This window comes from Erpetoichthys calabaricus, chromosome 9, assembly GCF_900747795.2.
Source record: "Erpetoichthys calabaricus chromosome 9, fErpCal1.3, whole genome shotgun sequence".
NCBI classification, from domain to species: domain Eukaryota; kingdom Metazoa; phylum Chordata; class Cladistia; order Polypteriformes; family Polypteridae; genus Erpetoichthys; species Erpetoichthys calabaricus.
The window spans coordinates 95,447,234-95,469,037 of record NC_041402.2 but is presented as its reverse complement, the minus strand read 5'-3'; the positions used below and the strand labels follow the sequence as shown (position 1 = coordinate 95,469,037).

Sequence of the window (21,804 nt, the reverse complement as noted above, 5' to 3'; positions counted from 1 at the left end):
ATCAGTGACGAACTACACTCACACATAGCCTCATTGCACAAACAAGACTAAAAAAAAACAGGTAATTGCTGCTATCTTACAGAAACAAATAGGAAATACCAACAATAACACAATCTTATGTGACACACAGGAAGTAAAACATTCAATAATACACACCCTAGAATAGTGGACACTACAACAAGTGATATTATCACCAACAAACCTACTAAGATACTATTCATCGAGAATTATATGCTACTATACTGTATAAACAAACAGAGGACACTGACAGAATGCTTAAAAGATATACAGAAACAAGCCCCACACAGAGTCCTATTATACTAACACAACTGAACACAAAGGAACTGTCACTAACAACAAAACTCATTAATGAAAATATTCCATACTTCCACAATACACAGATATCATGAAACATTAACAGATGTGTATACACTAATATATACATCTACATTCACCACCATTGCCAACATTGGAATTAAAACACGAATTAGACAAAGCACAAAAACATCACACCAATGCAGGAAACCTGCCTAGGAACACCAACTACAAAAGCAAATTAAGGTCAGTAGCCATGACTTAGGCTGATTAACACAGTGTAAGTAGAACAACTCATCAGGAAAACTGCAAAAAAACTCCATAAAATATTTTACAGGATAAAAACACACACAAAGCAAGAAAGCAATATGAACATATAAACACATACATATATACACTTAAACAACAATTCGTAGTTAAAACCCAGAGGCTAAAATGGTACAAATTGTGTATAGTATGAAAACAACACAACTCACACTTCCAAAACATTGAAAAACTATTTATTCTACAGACATATACTGAATAACAGTCTAATGTGGTTCAGCATAATAGCAAAGCAGATTGGATCAAGGAGGAGCAACAAAACATAGGACAACATAACATCAATGCACTTCATGTAAATGATCTTAACATATCTCGCAGAAATAATAAAAAAAACACATAACTGGAAGGCACTGAGCTTGGATGGAGTTCATAATATTTGGTACAAGAGGTTCACCATTCTACATACATTACTTGCAGACAAACTGACACACATTATATACAACCCACAAGAGACAACTCAGTTTTTAACAGTTAGACACCACAAATCCCAAAATCTACAGACCTATCACATGTCTACCTATGCATTACAAAATATTTTCTGTATTCATAAAAAAAACAAAATATACATGCACACGATGAGCAATGATATGCTTATAGAACAACTATAAAGCTGCTGAAAGCAGCAGGTGGGGTTGCAAGGAACTGCTGTATTCCAGCAAGCATACAAAATATACAGAAACCGAATATAGGATTGACTACAAAAAATGCATTTCACAGTATCAAACACAAATAACTAGTACAAATATTACACATACACAAATAAATCTTGTAGTTATATACTGACTACAAATCCTAATGGGACAATGAAGAACAACACAATGTGTACATATACACAACACATCAATATCCACCAACTCAATACAAATAAGACAAGGCATCTTCTAGGTTGACTCAATTAGCCCTCACTGGTTCTTTCTCATTCTCAACCCACTGACAGACTATACAGCAAATAATATAGAAACAAAGTCAAACTCAACACCAATACACCCTATCACATTTACTCTATGTGGATTACATAAAGACATATGCAAGAACAAATAAACAATTGCAACAGTTACAAGAAATAATTGAAAAGTATTCACAAGACATACACATGAATTTTGGACTGGACAACTCTAAAACAATTGACATAGAAAAGGGAGTCATTAGAGAAGGTGGGTATACCCTCAAAAACTGCAACAGAATCATGACCATGGCAGATGGTGAACTATGCAAATACCTTTGGTTCCTACTGGACAAACTTATACTGTATAACACAAACAAATCAAACATGCTCTTACACAAAAATATACATCATGACAGACATTCAACAGCTGTAAAGGTAAACACAAACGTCTACTCACAAAAACACAAGCAACACCACCCCAAAGAAGCCATACAACATCTCATTCTTCCATGTGCTGAGGGAGGAAGGGGGCTCATAAATATCATTAATATACACAACACACAGGTTAATAATTTTAAATTCTTCCACATGAAACAGCATACTTTAACATGTAGGAGAAAAAATGGTCATTCCAGACAGGGAGAAGTATAGGCCCGAGAGGAAAGATGAATGGATTGGCTGGATGGGCGGAAAGATAACTTTGTGCCCAGTCTTTATAAAATAATGGATGGAGCAGAAAAGCCAGAACTTGGGAGTGGTTCCATCCCCCATGTGCTAGGATGCAATGGTCCTTGTATGAGAACCCACTTGGGGCACCTGCAGGGATGCTAGGGAAATGGAGTACAGAAGTGCAATCCCATAGTTGTCTCTTGGGATCGGTAGAGGGCGCTGTCAGGGTATGAAAACACTACTTTGTTTATGGCTCGGAAGTGTTTCTCAGAGGTGACAGAATGGTACTGGAAGCATTCCCAAGTCCAGCTTAAAAGGAAGCCCGCTGCCACATATGGATGAGTCAGAGTCGGGAGACAGCGGGCAAAACTCAACAGAGGTGGAGAAGGAGAAAGAATTGTTGGTTTCTTGTGCCTTATTGTATTATTGTGGCTTATTATTGGAGAGGTTGTAGCGGGGCTACATAGTTAGTGTTGTCAATGTTAGTACTGAGTGCGTCTTGTTTCCATTGTCCCGTTTGCTGTCTGTGTGTATCAGTAAATGATGATGGAAGAAGACCACAGCCTCAAACCTGGAAAAAAACCTGTTCACAATTAATCAATTACAGCCGTCACAAGACTATTTAAGCAATCAGGAGGGGATAGCCGAAAAGAAAAAGAGGAGAGGAAGGAGAGGAGAGAAGGAGACCATTTTTCCACGACCACGAGCCATTTATAGCTGCTGTACTTCACATCGTGCATTTTCATCCAGTTTGTTTTTCAATCCGCCGGACTTACTTTAATACCCTCATCACGAGAGACCCCGGGGTCGGACTTCATCATCCACCACGCACCGAGGATTCATGGTGAGACTGCTCCATTTTGTTCTGGGAAAATCAAACGACTCATTTACTGCTAGTTCAGTCAACCATATTCAGGACAGTTTTTATAACCGGACTCAAGTTCACGATCATTCTGTATATCATCATTTTTTGTTATTCGTGTTGTGTGTTATATGTTACAGGGGCAAGGGAGGGTTTTGTTGTATTTATATATGGTGGTGTCTCGTTGTTGATGTGGTGGAGGGATATTTATATTTATGTTTCTTTCTATTTTTGCATTTGTCTTGTTGTTTCATTTAATACAGTTAATCAGTATAATTTTACATACCCGCTTTTGTGTGTTTATATTTACACCGTCGATTGTGGGGAAAAGTGTAATTTGTTAGAGGTATGGCTTGATAGTTGGATTCATACTCAGTAAATTATCCAGGCCACAGGTCTTGGAGGTGTAGCTGCCGGCTGGGTAAGGGGTCGGCCGTTACAAGGTGATTGTGAAATATACTTTGGTAGAATAAAAAGCCTGTATTTTATTCGTATAGTGTGTGCTGTACAAGTGTGTCTGTGGTTTACATAAAGCAATAGTTCATGCAGACACAAACTACACACACACATGCATAATTTTGTGCGACTGTATGCTGTAATACTTTGCATGGATAGTATGACAATAAAGAAACTTGGTTTAATTGGACTTAACTTAAGATTGAGTGTCATTTTTGAATCATTATGAAATACTTGCATTTAATTAATAATGACAGCTATAATGAAGCCAATCACAAAGTACTGAAACTGTAAAAACTGTGGCATGTGTATCAGGCAATCATCAAAAATATGCTCTTTTTTGTTCTCAGTTGTGACATATGTGTCGATGAAGGTCTCATGGGTTACAAGGGAAGGCAGTCATGAATACAGTACACCGCATCCAAACAGCTACAATTCAGTATCAAGTGCTACATGCAATGCAAAGCAAGCTCTGGCTACATCTGAAATATTACAAAAATATCTTTCAGCATCTCTACAAACACTGCCTTTCTGCATTTGTGACCGTTTCAAAACATATTACATGGAGTATGTATGCTAAATCTGCATCAGTTTAGCAGCGGACACTAGACATACCTTTACTACCTTTACTACAGTGATTATATTGACGTTTTGGAATTTACATGTTTCTGTTACACATGATAACATTTTCTGTTTTTGAAAAAAATTCAGTGCTTTTGTTTTTTTTTTTCTGGGGGTAGAAATAATGCTGAAGAGTTTAAGTGCACTAACATTACAGACAGTAAATGCAGATACTGTCACAAGGATCAAGAAACAATCAAACACATCATGACAGGTTGTGAATTAATGACATGGAAGGCCTATACACTCAGACACAATCAGATGGCAAACATTAGATATCAAGAACTGACGCTACCACATAAACTAGTAGACATATACAAACCATATTATAGATACACCCCATCCTCAGTACTACAAAATGCCAACCACAAACTATACAGGAACAGGGTTATACTGAAAGTCAAAACTATCCACCATAACAGACAAATATAACACTGGTAGACTAAAAAAAATACAACTGCATATGTTTTTGACATTGCTGTACCAAACACACAGAACTGACTGAAGAAATACACCTCCTGTGAAGAACAAACATGGTCATGATTGTGCCCCCTATTGTACTCACCACTCGTGTCATCCCACACACACTACACAAAAGCCTACAGAGATTACATGTAAACTAATACATATACATAAAAGTACAAAAGACAGCCATTTTAAATATTTGTCACATAGTAAGAAAACTCCGTAAAACAAATACAATTCCTTAAAATATATACTGAACGCATATACAGTACATACTACATAATACTGCCCTCTGCCTTGGCCTAGACCAGATATAGGCAGTAGCAGCAGGACTATCCTAAAAAGTACTTTGAATATTATTATTATTATTATTATTATTATAGTAAAATAATAATAATATTTCCATGTCTCATTACAATATGATTGTGTCTATTATTTGGATACCAACAGCATAATATTTAAAATAATTACACTGTAATATAGGAAAAAATAAGATTCTTTTTCGGGAGAACAAAAAAAATGAAAAAGTGTGACAGTTCAACTGGTTATTTATTCAAAGAAAGAATTTTATCATTTCTTCAGTAAAGTGTAAGGCAGGGCCACAATTTGTAAGAAACAAAAATGTGTTTGAGAACTGTACAAGGATGGCTCTAAAGATATGGTAGTAGTTAGAAACACAAGGCTCATTTTATGTTTGCAGCATAGCAGTAAGACAGTCCAGGTCCGCCTTCTCCTTACTCACTAGCTACTGTATAATGAATTATAGGTTACATTCACACTGTATCTCATTTCTAATTTTTCCATTCATTTATGACAATGATTCAATATTTTTAGTGAAGTAGTAACATCAAAAAAAAAACTCTAGATTAAATTTAAATAACCTTTGTATCTAGCTTTAAATCCAATACAGACATGAATATGACCTGTGTGCAAGAGATTGAATTAGTATTGTTTGGAAATTTACACTCCTTGACTAATTTTAAGTCAGGTTTGAGTTTATGTAACCTTTTGAATATCTCTATGTTTAAAATTAAACTGGACAAGACTACCAGCTCAGTACACCAATGGAAACATTGTGAGGGATCAGACGTAAAAAGCATTTGGAAAGCCTGTCACCTGCCACTTCTATCTAATTGCTATGTATCTTCTGCCATAAATGGCGCACTTTGTGCACATAATTTTCCAAGAGAGTCCTACAGACAGGCATTACCATAAGCACTTGAATGCCCCTCTTAGCATTCTGAAATTGCCAAAGCACTGTTTTGCATCATATCTTGCTTATTTGCTCCTCTCTCACATGCAAAGGTTTCTACATACAGATATGGCAGTGATAACTGAGCTCAAAGCAACAGCAGTGAGCTTTTTTGTGTTTCTCCTCATTGCATTCATAACTGTCAAATTAGCACGTTCTGACCTGAAAGTATTATAGAAACTGGTATGCTGTTGGTCTTCATTGTAACAATATTCATTTTATTTATTTTGTGCATGCAGGGAGCATTTAGGATAGATATCTATACACACTCATATCAAATTTAGATTGCTTGTAAAATGAATTTGAACATTTAAACAAAAAAAATGAATAGTAACAATAAAAATTAGATCTGAGTCATTTTCAGCTGCAGTGCAACTAGAAAATAATAACTGAAAAAAATCACCCAATCGTTTATGTTCTTTCACTAATACAGAAGCTTATTTTGTTATTTCACAAAGATGTTACCTGCTGATGTCTTAATGATAATGTACACATGTGCCAGTAAGAGAAATATTGTATACATGCATAGCATGGAATCAAGTAACAAGAACCAAACATACATTACAGACATACATTTAGTTCTAATCAGATTGAAGTTTAATAAGTTTTTTGTTTTAGAACAGACAGACTGGTAGCACAGAGATTCCTGTCTCACGGGGTCTGCATGGAATTTAAATGTTCGCTTCATGTATTTATAGATCGATTGGTATTAAAGAGTGTCAGTGAGTTTACTCATTCAGAAGTGTTGTCCTCAGTCCTGTTATTACCATATTCTCATCATGTGTTAAAAAACTTGATAATTGGTTTGTGATGCTTTAGTATGTTTCCTTGTGGTTGGGCACTGTCTCACACCCTGCCTTTTTCACTTTCAGAGTATTTTATTTACAATGTGTGCATACCAAATGCCATGGATAGTTTAACATGCAGGTTATTTGGCTCTTCTAAAAATCTAAGGCTTTTATTAAAAATGCAATACTGTGTAACCAGTTTATTTCAGATTTATTGTTATTTGTACAAAGTAATATGAAACTCTTATGTACACTTTCCACTATAATTGTTCTAAACAGTTGTTCTGTAGGCTATATAAAATAACAACATAGAATGTAATAGGCAAAATGTGGATGAAGGTTATCATATCTCCATCCAGGACACCAATTGCGAGCAAGTGAGCAAGAAATGTATCGTTGCCTTGAGAAAATAGAACCATTTATTATTTCCAGTTTATTTTGTTGTCACAAGCATGCCTCAAAACCCTTTACCACTTCAAAGTGAATGTATTCATAAGTTTTAAGGCTTTTTTCACATTAAGACCTTGGTATTCATTAGCTCCATTAGAAAATGCAAGAGCAGGCTTATTATTTTTTAAAACTTTTAAAATATGCTTAACTTATGAAGCGAAATTTCATGTGGTAAATCCATATATACCATGATTGTGAAGAAATAACTGACTTAAAAAATACCAAACTTTAACCTACATATCCTTAGGAAATGGTAGGAAAGTTAAAATACCAGGAAAAAAATCAGCCAAGACATTGGGAGAACCTGCTGTCTTACATATACAGTGTCCAGTCTTGCACTCATAACCTACTTTTAGAGCAGCTACAGTACATTAACAACTGCAGCATTATGTTCACCCTCTGTTCAAAAAATGAATCTATATATTTTCTAAACCCACAAGGTCTAATTAATGGTCAGGGAAGTAAGAGCTCATTTCAGCAGCACAGGGCTCAAACACAAACTAACCCTAGACAGAGCACTGGTCAGTTAAATTCATTTTATTCTTTTGTAGCACTTTAGTTGATGTTTATGGTCTGTGCTGTTATAACCCACCCAAGATTAAGACATGGGAAACTTTACAACTGCTTTTTCTGGTAATATATGCTTGGTCCAGAAAATGTTTTGTGGTACTTCTAAATAAATCTAAGGAAGCCAGGCCCAGAACATGACTACCAGGATTTGATTCTGGAACAAGGCCGAGAAAAGACTCCTTGCACCTAATTGACTCAGGTAGCCCAGTCAGGTTGAGAAGAGAGAAGTAGATAAGTAGCTGAAGGGGTGACTACATGTGTTGCCCTCAGCCAGGCTTACAAAGCTTTAGCATGGCTTTAAATGTGTAAATATTCTGCTTGTGTTTATAACATTCAGAACCTGATAATACATTGCATTGCACTATTTTGGACAAACCCGTCTGGCATGAATGAGCTTGATAAGTGGCACCTTGCATCAGGAATAAGTGGAAGCCTGACACCTCCTGTCCATGCTTATCAGAACAGATGGACCTCACTAGTAGTGAGTAAAGAAAATAAGTAGCTACTTAGAGCCTAATGCAAAAAAACTTGTTAAACAATCACAAATCTTTGTAAACAACTCTGTCAAATTTTAACAAATAGAACTATAAGAGATTTAAGCACTAGGGTCTTGTTGCAATATGAATTTCACCCACAAATGACCTGAGGAATTTGTACATACTGATGTTGTACCAGGGACAAGACCTTCTGCTTTCCTGAGCTGAAACAACAGCACTTGAAAGCCATAGAGCTAAGACCACCACTACTTGCCATGGGCTTCCTTTAGCTGCTGATATTTGGAAATACAAGCCTTTTTCAATAAAGTTATGTACTTTGGTGCCATATCTATTACTAAGATTTGTTGAAGGTGGATGACAAAGAAGATGTTACAGACATATATTTCATCTCAGGAAAGAAAAGATGATTCTTGCACAAAATACAGGCTAAGACAGAAAAAAACTGCATGGAGATTAAAGTGGGTATACTGGAATATGGCAATTGAAACTGGCTCTTGGGAACTGAATTCTATGTCATGGGTGGTATCTTTTGCAGGTGATATACAAGGGTACAACTGAAGGAATTTGGAGATATTTGCAAACTCCAAGCCAGGAGCCAAATAATTGGAGCATGTAACAGTGATTTCCCCTTGGGATTAATAAAGTATCTATCTATCTATCTATCTATCTATCTATCTATCTATCTATCTATCTATCTATCTATCTATCTATCTATCTATCTATCTATCTATCTATCTATCTATCTATCTATCTATCTATCTATCTGATTATTGTGTCAGTTACTTTCAGTTGCAAAGAGTTAAAATAAAGCTGATAATTATTATGGCCAATTTCAGAGACTTTGGATATGGTGCTTCATAGTGCACTATCAATTATGTACTCTAACTGCCCAGAGGGGACTGGACGGTCTCGTGGCCTGGAACCCCTACAGATTTTATTTTTTTCTCCAGCCTTCTGGAGTTTTTTTTTTGTTTTTTCTGTCCCCTCTGGCCATCGGACCTTACTCCTTTCTATGTTAACTAATGTTGTCTTATTTTAATTTCTTATTTTGTCTTTTATTTTTCTTCTCTTCATTAAAGCACTTTGAGCTACTTTTTGTATGAAAATGTGCTATATAAATAAATGTTGTTGTTGTTGTTCAAACAGGGCAAATATTCTGGATACTCAAAATGAAAGTTACAAAGCTGTAGTTTGAACACACTTGACAATGAACTGGTTTAGACATAGAAGATCAAAATGAATACTGAGGATGTGTTGGGAATGACTATAAGATGAGTTGGTTTGGGTTTAGTTCATTTTCCACCTGCAAAAGAGCTTCTGTATCTTGGGAAAAAGTGGGAATCAGCCTGAAAAGACCCATTACAAGATAATAATATTAAAGGCAGTTGTATTTGTGGACAAAAGGTTGTTGGTCCTGTGAATGCCATAATGGAGGGACTGGTACCCTGAAAGGAATGGATGGTGATTCCTTGCTTGGATGGGATTCCATAATGGAAGAAAGTGGATGGACATGTGACCTGGCCAGATTGGTTGCTAGGAATTTTCCTGGCCAGGAGACCATAATGGAAGGACAGAGGAAGACTGCTTCCTGGAGCCATATATTCCCCTTATACACAGGGTGGCAGCATCTCTCTGGTTAGCCTCCATTTTCTACACTTGCAAGTCATATTCTAAGCTGTAGTTTAGATGGGCAGCCCAGTTGGGGGACATGGATGCCACCAGGGGGAGCTGCAGGGGCTCCCTACTTCTTTGGGGAGCTTCTGATATGCAATACTTTGCTGGGTCTGGCATAAAAGAAACAACTTCCTCTTCATCTTCCTCTGCTTCCTGACACATCTGGATAAAAAAGACACATATGTCAGGATGCTATTCATGGACTTTAACTCTGCCTTCAACTCAATCATCCCTCCAAAGCTGGTTGTAAAACTGAGCAGGTTGGGCCTGAACACCACCCTCTGCAATTGGATCCTGGACTTCTTGACAGAGAGGCTCCAGTCAGTTCGGATGGGCTACAACACTTCTAGCATCGTCACACTGAGCACTGGAGCACCACAGGGCTGCGTGCTTAGTCCACTGCTGTTCACCCTGCTGACTCACGACTGCACAGCCACGCACAACACCAACCACATCATCAAGTTTGCGGATGATATGACGGTGCTGGGACTGATTAGCAGGGATGATGAAACAGCATACAGAGATGAGGTGGAACGGCTGTTCGCATGGTGTGAATACAACAATCTATCTCTCAATGTCGACAAGACAAAAGAGATAATCGTGGACTTCAGAAAATCACGTCCTGCCCACATCCCACTCAGCATCAATGGTTTAGATGTGGAGACTGTTAGGAGTACCAAGTTCCTCGGTGTACACATAACTGAGGAACTTACGTGGACACATAACACCTCATCACTAATCAAGAAAGCCCAGCAGAGACTACACTTCCTGAGGTGGCTGAAGCGAGCAAGTCTTCCCCCTTCCATCCTCACCATGTTCTACAGAGGCACCATTGAGAGTGTTCTGACCAGCTGCATCACGGTCTGGTATGGCAACTGCAACATATCCAACCGCAAGCGTCTGCAAAAGGATAGTGAAGACAGCAGAGAAACATTATTGGGGTGCCTCTCCCTTCACTACAGGACATATTTTACAAACGCAGTGTCCACAACGCCTACAGCATTGTGCAGGACCCCTTACACCCCTCACATGGACTTTTTCACACTTCTGCCATCCAAGAGAAGATACTGCACGCATCAAAGCCAGATCTGCCAGGATGCAGGAGAGTTTTTACCCCCAAGCTGTTAGACTCCTTAACACCCAGGCTGCCCCCTGGGACCTTCTACACATCCTCAACAACCTCTAAAAACAGAACTTTTATACATGTGAGCCACTGTCTTGCAAAGACGAGTGTGCATGTAGAAAAGAACTGAAAATCTCATACTGACCTTTAACTATTTTGACACTGTTGAGATCCTTCTGCTGTGAAACATTCTGACCTGTCATTGTTTACCACGTCTTAAACAACTATTAGCATACACTGATAATTTCTGTATTATCTATATCTATTATTTATTATATTACATATCTTACACATCAATATTGCTGCTACTTTTTTGTCCTATCTTTGCATAATGTCTTGTCTTGTTTGTGTTTTAATTTTTAATTTTTAAATTTTTAAATTTTAATTTCTATTTTTAATTTATTTATTGCACGTGCATGTTGTTACTCTGTGGACCCTGAGCTTCGCAATTTCATCTATCTGTATACTTGTATATGGCTGAAATGACAATAAAGTTCACTTTGACTTTGACTTGATCAGCAAGTCAGAGTTGGGAGGTGGTGGAAATTGCTTACAGAGGAAGAGTAGAAGGAAGAGGTGGAGTTGCTGTTTTGAGGATTACATAGTTCTGGACTGACTTTAACCCTTTGAAGGTGATATTATAAAATATTGTAAAATAAATAAAGTTTTATTTAACCTTCCATCTGTGTTCAGCTGAGTTGTGTTTGGTATTTGGGGCTTCCACTTCCCTGTCAAGGTGGCATCTCCAGAACCCACTGTGGCAAACCAATGGTAAGAGTAGTGGTCAAAGTAAACAATATAACTGGTTAAAATAAAGTTTCTAAAGAGAATTTCTGGGTTAATTCTTCATGTTAGTATGGAGCTCATTAATACAGGAAGGCTTTAGTGTAGAAACCTTGTTTCCCTGGATTAAGAGAAGCTAGCTGAAGTGGCTTTGATCTTATACCTAGGATGCTTACTGGGCATCATCTATAGGGGTGTGTATCAGGCTTGACCCATTAGGACAAGGCGAGAGATTATATTTTTTTGATTGCTTTTGGAACCTCTGAACATAACCCAGGAGGAGCTGAAAAATGTTACTGAGCATAGAGTGACCTGGCCTATCTAGCTAGGAAAGTTTTAATCATAACCCTCACTAGAAAAGTAGATCAAAATTGTTATTGTTGTTTTGCTTAAACAGATGTATAAAAAGCAACAGGCACCTACAACATTTGTGCAATGTTTAGATATATAAATGCTGTGGACCACCAGGGTTCATACAGTTGCCCAAAACGGACAGGCAGGACATGAGTTCCAGTCCAGCAACACACGTTTATTTACAGCTGGGGAGCGCTTTTCTCTCTTCCCCACAGCACAGTACATAAAACACAGCACATCCTCTTTTTCTTCTCTCTTTCTCTCTTCTCTCCGTCTCCACTCCTCTCTTAGCATGCTTCATCCACTCCCTTGCGACTCTGGCTTCCCAAATGGAGTGAGGTGGCTCTTTTTTATTCAGTTCCTAGAAGTGATCCAGGTGACTCATAGTACCTGGAATCACATCCAAGTGTGGTGAAAGTCCACTGTAGGGCTCTGCAGCTCCCCCTGGTGGGCCCCACGGAACCCAACAGAACTGTACCAAACTCCAAGTCACAGCGTGCCCTGCGGAAATCTGTGGTGCCACGGCCACCCAGGAGGGCTGCCATCTAGCGTCCCAGGGGAGGTAGTACCTTGCAGATGCTCTCTCCCCTGGTACTTCCATCCACCTGGCGTCCCGACCAGGTAATGGCCGAGATGACCCATCACAATGCTTATCTATCTACAATTGTAGGAATAGAGATATCCTAAAATTAAATTTACATTTACATTTATTCATCCAAAGTGACTTACAAAACAAATTGAAATAATACTCAAGGAAAATTTTATTTATTGGGAAACATACATCTTTGGAGCTCCAGAATAGTTAAAAGTCAAATGTTGGTTGACCAAGGTAAAATGAATGATTTCCCTACTCCAAGGTTGCTACCTGGTTTGTTACTAACTACCCTGTGGGGTGGCTAGTCCACTAATCCACTGTGATAAAACAAACTTCCTGCTCACCTTCCATATTACACAATTCCTTCTCCCATATCTTCTAAGCAATCATTCAGATTTTTTCTTTTTCTTCTTTTTTTCTGTTTAGTGCTATGACAACTACTGTATGTTTTTTCATATTTTAGAAATAATTAAAAGACTTCTTCTGCATGTTAAAGTCTTTTATTTTGCTCATACATAGGTTTTTCATAAAGTAATGAATTTCAGAGTTTATAAAATGTGATGTATGTTGTCTCAGTAATTTTTCCTTATAAATAATAACGTATAATGCTTGAAATATCTAATATGACCTTTGTTTTATATTAAACTTTTATTGTATGCTGTGGGTCTGTGTACAATTATGTCAAATTACATGGTGTCCTATGTAAAATACATGTTATATAGAGTATGACATTGCTAGTTCAGCCTCTGCCAATGACTCATTATTCAACCCTAGTGAGTCATTTTAACTGTCAGGACTACAATTATCTAACTATATAAACAATTTCTTTGCACCAGCCCTGTAATAGCTTGGATTTCACTGAGGCAGTAGGCTATATAAAATAGGCTTATTTTTCTTGTTTGTTGCTGTGGTGATTACACTCTTAAAAATAATGGCTCTTTAATTGAATGTTATGACTCTTTACTGTGTTGTATGGTTCCTTGTAGAATTATTGCTTGACAAAATACTATTTCTTTTTGGAACAGGTTCTTTGCAGATGTTCTATCAGATGGTTGTGGCGAGTGCCCTCTTCTATGCAGTGGTGTGCTGGGGAGGCAGCATTAAGAAGAAGGATGCCTCATGCCTGGACAAACTGGTGAGGAAGGGCAGGCTCTATTCTTGGCATAGAGCTGGACAGTTTGACATCCGTAGCAGAGCAACGGCACTCAGCAGGCTCCTATCAATTATGGAGAATCCACTACATCCATTAAACAGTGTCATCTCCAGACAGAGGAGCAGTTTCAGCGACAGACTGCTGTCACTGTCCTGCTCCACTGACAGACTGAGAAGATCATTCCTCCCCCAAACTATGCGACTCTTCAATTCCACCAGAGGGGGTAAACGTTGAACATTATTCAAGTTATTGTCTGTTTTTTACCTGCATTTTTTATTATTCTTTAATTGAATATTTTTTGCTGCTGGAGTATGTGAATTTCCCCCTGGGATTAATAAAGTATCTATCTATCTATCTATCTATCTATCTATCTATCTATCTATCTATCTATCTATCTATCTATCTATCTATCTATCTATCTATCTATCTATCTATCTATCTATCTATCTATCTATCTATCTATCTATCTATCTATCTATCTATAAGGTTGGTTCTTTGTACTTTGAAAAACTTCCTAATATGTAGAGAAAAGCCTGAATTTTTGAATGTATAACAGAGTACCTAGTAGGACACCAAAAGATAAGAGTCATTTTAAAATTATGACCCATTGGTATTTCACAGATAATTTACCATTTATTTGTGGTTATTTACCGTATGGAGCCTGTTATGCATCTAGATAAATAAAAGGTTCAATGGGTCTATTGGGAACCAAATATGGTTCCCCTATGGTATCACTCTGAAAGACCACTTTGGCACCATTGTTTGACATGATTCCATGCTTTTGTTTAATGCCAGATATTCCCTTAAACAAGAAGAATCTTTAAAAAATGTTATAGTACACCTTATTGTTATAGTGAATGGCAGGTTCAATTAACACTCCTACTTATGGCTCTTAAGGGCTACTTACGTTTTATGAAATGGTAGTGCTTTGAGTAGTGAGAAAAGTGCTATGCAAATGTAAAGAATTATATTCAGAAATACAGAGTAACTTTTTACACAGCAGGCCACCCTTCATATGCCATCATTCATCTGCATGTGTTTTCATATTTATGATAATAGTTAAATATGGGAATTAATAAAAAATTAGCAAAATTGTCTATTCCACTGAAAAGAATTCTATCACTGCACAATTGAAAAGCACTGGTATAAACACATTTAACACTTTCTCTTTATACAGTGTTTATATTTACATGCCTATTTACTTCATGGTAAAATTATGTGACTATTAATGACAAAAGTAGCAATGTTCAAATTTGATATACAGTATAATAATATGTCTTTATACTGATGTCAAACTAAATTGTTAAAACTATAGAATATTAATTTATGGATGTTTTTCTTAGACTCCATAATTTACAATGTACAAATTAAAAAAATAAAATGGTTGACTATACTTTTTATCAGATAATTAGGTTCATTAGACAGTTGTAAGGTACTCACCAGTGGTGTTTGTTGACACCTTACAAGAGGTTGCTTTGTCTTCTTCTTGATAATTAGGACTTTCTGTCTCCGCCCTTATCAGTGAACTCTCTTCTTGAACATTCGAAATTGGCATATGCTGACCTATCACACAATAGACATGAATACGAGGCCTTTCATGTGGATTGTCCACAGAATCTTTACAGATACTTGTGTTTGTCTTACTTTCAGCTCTTTCAGAATTTACAGAAAAGCTGGCTTTGGTTCTTTTAGGAAATGTGCTGTTTTTGTGTTCCACATGTTCTCTTAATTGCAGGTTATCATCATGGATCTCAGGAAAAACAGAGTATGTCTTTTCAGAGTGGTTTAAACTGAAAGCATGGACTTGTAATGTTGTATCACTTAAATTCAACTCTGATGCTTCACAGTCCCTGTTTTCAATGTCTTTGGAATATTTGTTATTTTGCATATCTAGATCAAATGGAATTTCTACAGTCGACTCTATAGTATTTTTGGATGAGTCATTCCAAAGTTCACAGTTCGAACTATCAGTAAAACAGGTTACTTGATCATAAAGATAAACATTTTTAGATAACAACTCATCACTCTTTGACTCAATATACACCATGTCTGTGCTTAATGAAATTTTTTCTGCTTCTTCTGATATTTGGTTAAACTCTTTTTGTTTGTTACAAAGTTCACTGAATTTGTTTTCATGTGTGTCTTCTATTGGCCAATTTAATTCTGTAGAAGTGTCATGTGTTCCTATTATTGTCTTCTCAATGCTACTAAAGAATATGTTTGCATTTGTCTTAGGTTCAGTAATAAACTCAGAGTCCTTAAATCCTGTATAGATGCCAGAATCCTTCTTCCAGTGTTTATCTTCATTTAAACTAAACTCCTCTTCAGAGCTGTTAAAGAAATGTTCATTGCCATCACATGTTAAAACCAGATGTTGCAGACCTTGCTGGAGGCTAGTAGAAAGAGAAAGTTCATCATCTGTAAAAACTGATGAACCATTTGGACTATCAGGGATTTCTGTTGTTAGAACAACTTCTTCAAGATTAATGTTTGTATTGATTTCATTTTGATAAGTAAAATCTACTGGCATAATGCTGCTATGATTCACTTGAAAGCTTTTTCCTGAAAGGATCAACTGTGTTTCTGTGCTGGAATCTTGCAATGTCCTGCTGTCTCCATCTTTTAAAACTGTTTCTTCAACTGAAGGATTCATGCCTGAAAAATCATCATCTAAAATATAAGAATTAAGATGTGTGCTATCATTGGAGGTTCCTAAAGTTAAGACATTTCCACTTATTAGGTCAAGATCTGAAAGACTATTGGCTGTGAATGAAATTCCAATATGTGTTTGCATAATGCTTTCAGTCTCCTCATTGTCTGCTCCCAATGAATTAGACATTTTATCAAGATGGAAACCTAGAGAATACATATGATCAGAAATATTCTCAGTGTTTTCTGTTGATGTCTCATTCAGCAAAGATTTTGTCATCTCTTTCAAAACATTTGAACCCTTTTCCTCATTAGTACCTAAATGTTCCAATTCCTTGTTTTGTCCCTGGTCATTGGCAGCATTTAAACAAATAATTTCTGCAGTTTTCAAAAGCTCATCTTCACCATTTCTCAGTACACCATTAACTACAGTGACCTCAGCCTGATCAACCTGTGTAGGAGATGTGGTCAAATTATATTCAGAAACCATTTCATATGCAGTTACATCACCGTCCTGCTCCTTCTCAGTATATGCTTCCTCCAGCTGTGTTCTTGTAGAAATCCTTTCTTCTGTTTCAATGGGTTGTGGATTTTCACTAAATTCATTTTCTGCTGATGCTTCATTCAGCAAAGATTTTGGCATCTCATCCAAAGAATGCGAACCCCTTTCCTCATTAGCAATTGAATGTTCCAATTCTTTGTTTTGTCCATGGTCATTGGCAGTATTTAAGCATTTATTTTCTGCAGTTTTCAAAGGCTCATCCTCACCATTTCTCGGTACTCCATTAACTACTGTGATCTCCGCCTGATCATCCTGTCTAGTAGATGTGGTCACTAAATTATATTCAGAAACCATTTCATTTGCAGTTACATCACCTTCCTGCTTCTTCTCAGCATATGCTTCCTCCAGCTGTGTTCTTGTAGAAATCCTTTCTTCTGTTTCAATGGGTTGCGGATTTTCACAAAATTTATTTTCTGCTGATGCTTCATTCAGCAAAGATTTTGTCATCTCATCCACAGCATGTAAACCCATTTCCTCATTAGCAATTAAATGTTCTAATTCCTTATTTTGTCCCTGGTCATTCGCAGCATTTAAACATATATTTTCTGCAGTTTTCAAAGGCTCATCCTCACCATTTCTCGGTACTCCATTAACTACTGCGATCTCCGTGTGATCATCCTGTCTAGGAGATGTGGTCACTAAATTATATTCAGAAACCATTTCATTTGCAGTTACATCACCTTCCTGCTCCTTCTCAGCATATGCTTCCTCCAGCTGTGTTCTTGTAGAAATCATTTCTTCTGTTTCAATGGGCTGCAGATTTTCACTATATCCATTTTCTACTGATGCTTCATTCAGCAAAGATTTTGGCATCTCATCCAAAGAATGCGAACCCCTTTCCTCATTAGCAATTGAATGTTCCAATTCTTTGTTTTGTCCATGGTCATTGGCAGTATTTAAGCATTTATTTTCTGCAGTTTTCAAAGGCTCATCCTCACCATTTCTCGGCACTCCATTAACTAAAGTGATCTCCACCTGATCATCCTGTCTAGGAGATGTGGTCACTAAATTATATTCAGAAACCATTTCATTTGCAGTTACATCACCTTCCTGCTCCTTCTCAGCATATGCTTCCTCCAGCGGTGTTCTTGTAGAAATCATTTCTTCATTTTCAATGGGTTGCGGATTTTCACAAAATTTATTTTCTGCTGATGCTTCATTCAGCAAAGATTTTGTCATCTCATCCACAGCATGTAAACCCCTTTCCTCATTAGCAATTAAATATTCTAATTCCTTATTTTGTCCCTGGTCATTCGCAGCATTTAAACATATATTTTCTGCAGTTTTCAAAGGCTCATCCTCACCATTTCTCGGTACTCCATTAACTACTGTGACCTCCGCCTGATCATCCTGTCTAGGAGATGTGGTCACTAAATTATATCCAGAAACCATTTCATTTGCAGTTACATCCCCTTCTTGCTCCTTCTCAGCAAATGCTTCCTCCAGCTGTCTTCTTGTAGAAATCATTTCTTCTGTTTCAATGGGTTGCAAATTTTCACTAAATCCATTTTCTACTGATTCTTCATTCAGTAAAGATTTTGGCAACTCATCCAAAGAATGTGAACTTCTTTCCTTATTAGCAATTAAATGTTCTAATTCCTTGTTTTGTCCCTGGCCATTTGCAGCATTTAAACATACATTTTCTGCAGTTTTCAAAGGCTCATCCTCACCATTTCTCAGTACTTCATTAACTACTGTGATCGCTGCCTGATCATCCTGTCTAGGAGATGTGGTCACTAAATTGTATTCAGAAACCATTTCATTTGCATTTATATCAACTTCCTGCTCCTTCTCAGCATATGCTTCCTCCAGCTCTGTTCTTGTAGAAATCCTTTCTTCTGTTTCAGTGGGTTGTGGATTTTCACTAAATTCATTTTCTGCTGATGCTTCATTCAGCAAAGATTTTGTCATCTCATCCAAAGCATGTAAACCCCTTTCCTCATTAGCAATTGAATGTTCCAATTCCTTGTTTTGTCCCTGGCCATTTGCAGCATTTAAACATATATTTTCTGCAATTTGCAAGGAGTTGTCCTCAATGTTTGTCAATGATCTGTTAACTACTGTGACCTCCGCCTTATCACCCTGTCTAGGAGATGTGGTCACTAAATTAAATTCAGAAACCATTTCATTTGCAGTTATATTGTCTTCCTGCTCCTTCTCAGCACAAGCTTCCTCTAGCTCTGTTCTTGTAGAAATCCTTTCTTCTGTTTCAATAGGTGGTAGATTTTCACGAAATCCATTTTCTACTGATGCTTCATTCAGCAAAGATTTTGCCATCTCTTCCAAAGCATGTGAATCCATCTCCTCATTAGAAATTGAATGTTCCAATTCTTTGTTTTGTTCCTGGCCATTGGCAGCATTTAAACATATATTTTCTGAAACCTGCAAAGGCCTGTCCTCAATATTTGTCAGTACTCTGTTAATTACTGTGAGCTCCACCTGATCATCCTGTATAGGACATGTAGTCAGTAAATTACATTCAGAAACAATTTCAGTTGCAGTTACATTACTTTCCTGCTCCTTCTTAGCATGCGTTTCCTTCAGCTGTGTTCTTGTAAAAATTCCTACTTCTGTTTCAATTGGCTGTGGATGTTCGCTAAATCTATTACCATCTAAATCTATTGCTTCATTTGCCAATTGCAGTGTCATGGAAATTTCAGCCTTTTGTGTATCATAATTTTCCAGCAAGCTTTTACTTTTTTCTTTGCCTACTGTTTCATCATTTTCTCCAAGATGACTTTCTTTTGTAAAATGACAGTTCACATCATTTTTCATATCAGTAGTTACAATTCCAGTCTTATTTACATCTTTCTCTGTTAAATAAAAATTTTCTGACTGTTGACATTCCAGTTTTGGTGGTCCAAGCTCATGAGATTCTAAGCAAAGTTCTTGAGATTGTAAATAAAAGTATCTCTCTGCAAAGTCTTTCTCAATATCGGACTGTTCTGCAAGGTTCACTGCAGAACTAATAATTCCATCCAATTTTACTCCGGATGATGCACAATTTCTCAAATCTGGAGACAATCCCTCTTCTTCCTGGTAGGTTTGTGAAGCGATAGGGTTTGGGGTCAAGGTCTCAATAAAGCAACTGCATGTATCCTCCTCTCCAAAAGGAAATACTTCTTTCACTTCCTTGGGTAAATTATTATCCTTTATTCTGATATGTTCCTCACTGTCTTTATCTGCAGGTGCTGATGAAGACTCACCTATTGCATAACCCAGTCTATCTTCACTTATGGATTCCTTATGGTCAGAAATTATTCCTAAAGACCCAATTTTCATTTCTGGTTCTTTTGACAGACTGTCCCCCATTATTAATTGAGCTGAATCAATTTTCTCATTTGTAATTACCTTGCATAAGGGATTGTCTGACTCCATAGTGTCTGTGGACAAGGTATCACTCTGGACTACTTTAACTGAGAAAAATACCTCTTCTCTTTCTTCAGTTTTCACTTCATACTTCATCTTTTGGCATTCAACTGTTTCTAGTTTTTCTACCATTTCACAAAGACTTGTATCTAAAATGAGTTGGACATTTTCACTCACAGTTTTTATAGGTACAACTCCTTGGTTTTCATTACCTTCCACAACAGTATTCAAGTCTTGGCCAATATCTTCAAAGCTCTTTGCATCAGCTCCCTCCTCAGTGTGTAGAAGTAGGGTATTCTGTTCTTCAGATTCCATAACAACATGCTTTTCAGGATTTTCCTAAGATATATATGTAGAAAAAACAAAACAAGAATTTCACTTAATTAATTTTTTAACTTGAACAACTACCTGTAAGCTGCCCTATTAAAAAAAGAAAAAAAAAAACAGTGCTGTTATTCTTTGTAATTTTTTTCTGTACATATCTATACTAATTAATAAAAGGCAAAGCCCTCACTGACTCACTGACTGACTGACTGACTGACTGACTGATTGACTGACTGACTGACACATCACTAATTCTCCAACTTTCCGTGTAGGTGGAAGGCTGAAATTTGGCAGGCTAATTCCTTACAGCTTACTTACAAAAGTTAGGCAGGTTTCATTTCGAAATTCTACGTGTAATGGTCATAACTGGAACCTGTTTTTTGTCCATATACTCTAATGGAGGAGGCGGAGTCACATATCGCGTCATCACACCTCCTACGTAATCACTTGAACTAAAAACAAGGAAGAGATTTACAGCACGAGTCAAACGCGGGGAACGAAGGTAAATGACGTTAATTTTGAGTGTCTTTTAATACTGTGTAAGCATACATATTAAAACATGTGCAATTAAACGTGTGCATTTACGGGGTGATTTCTCAGGCTTAAAAGCTCGCCTTTTATCAAACGCGAGAACAAAGGTAAATGACGTTAATTTTTGAGTGTCTTTTAATACTGTGTAAGCATGCATATTAACACATGTGCAATTAAACGTGTGCATTTACGGGGTGATTTCTCAGGCTTAAAAGCTCGCCTTTTATTAAAAAGGTAAATGCTAACTGTTTTCATTCTGAAGGGCACAAACCACGTTGGATTTTGTAATGATAGTTGATTAGTAAGGTCTATTAAGGGATACTTACAGAATGATTAGTAATGCCTGTGAATGCCGATGCAAGTAGGAGAATGGGCATGAACTAAAGAACGATTAGTAACTTGTACAGTAAATGTCTCTAAAGTCTGTCTATTAAAAAGTTATTATATCTTTTAATCCTGTGTATTGATTAAACTACGAACCTAACAAGATCACTACATGGTGTCAGAAGTGGCGGATTGGAAGAGGAATGTG

At 37.0% G+C, this 21,804-nt stretch overlaps 1 protein-coding gene across 4 annotated transcripts in view; it reads right to left on the bottom strand.

The window, feature by feature from the left end:
• arhgef5 (Rho guanine nucleotide exchange factor (GEF) 5) overlaps positions 1-21,804 on the bottom strand; it is a 101,966-nt gene that overhangs the window by 47,084 nt on the left and 33,078 nt on the right. Inside the window, exons 2-3 of one of the 4 annotated variants that reach the window (XM_051932084.1) lie at positions 18,024-20,756; positions 15,278-17,291 (exon numbers count right to left, since the gene is read on the bottom strand). In XM_051932084.1, coding sequence (XP_051788044.1) covers positions 15,278-17,291; positions 18,024-20,732 — 4,723 coding nt within the window. In that variant the 5' untranslated portion in view covers positions 20,733-20,756. Of the gene's footprint in view, positions 1-15,277; positions 17,363-18,023; positions 20,757-21,804 lie in introns of all 4 variants that reach the window. The other 3 variants (XM_051932086.1, XM_051932085.1, XM_051932087.1) reach the window with 3 other exon arrangements.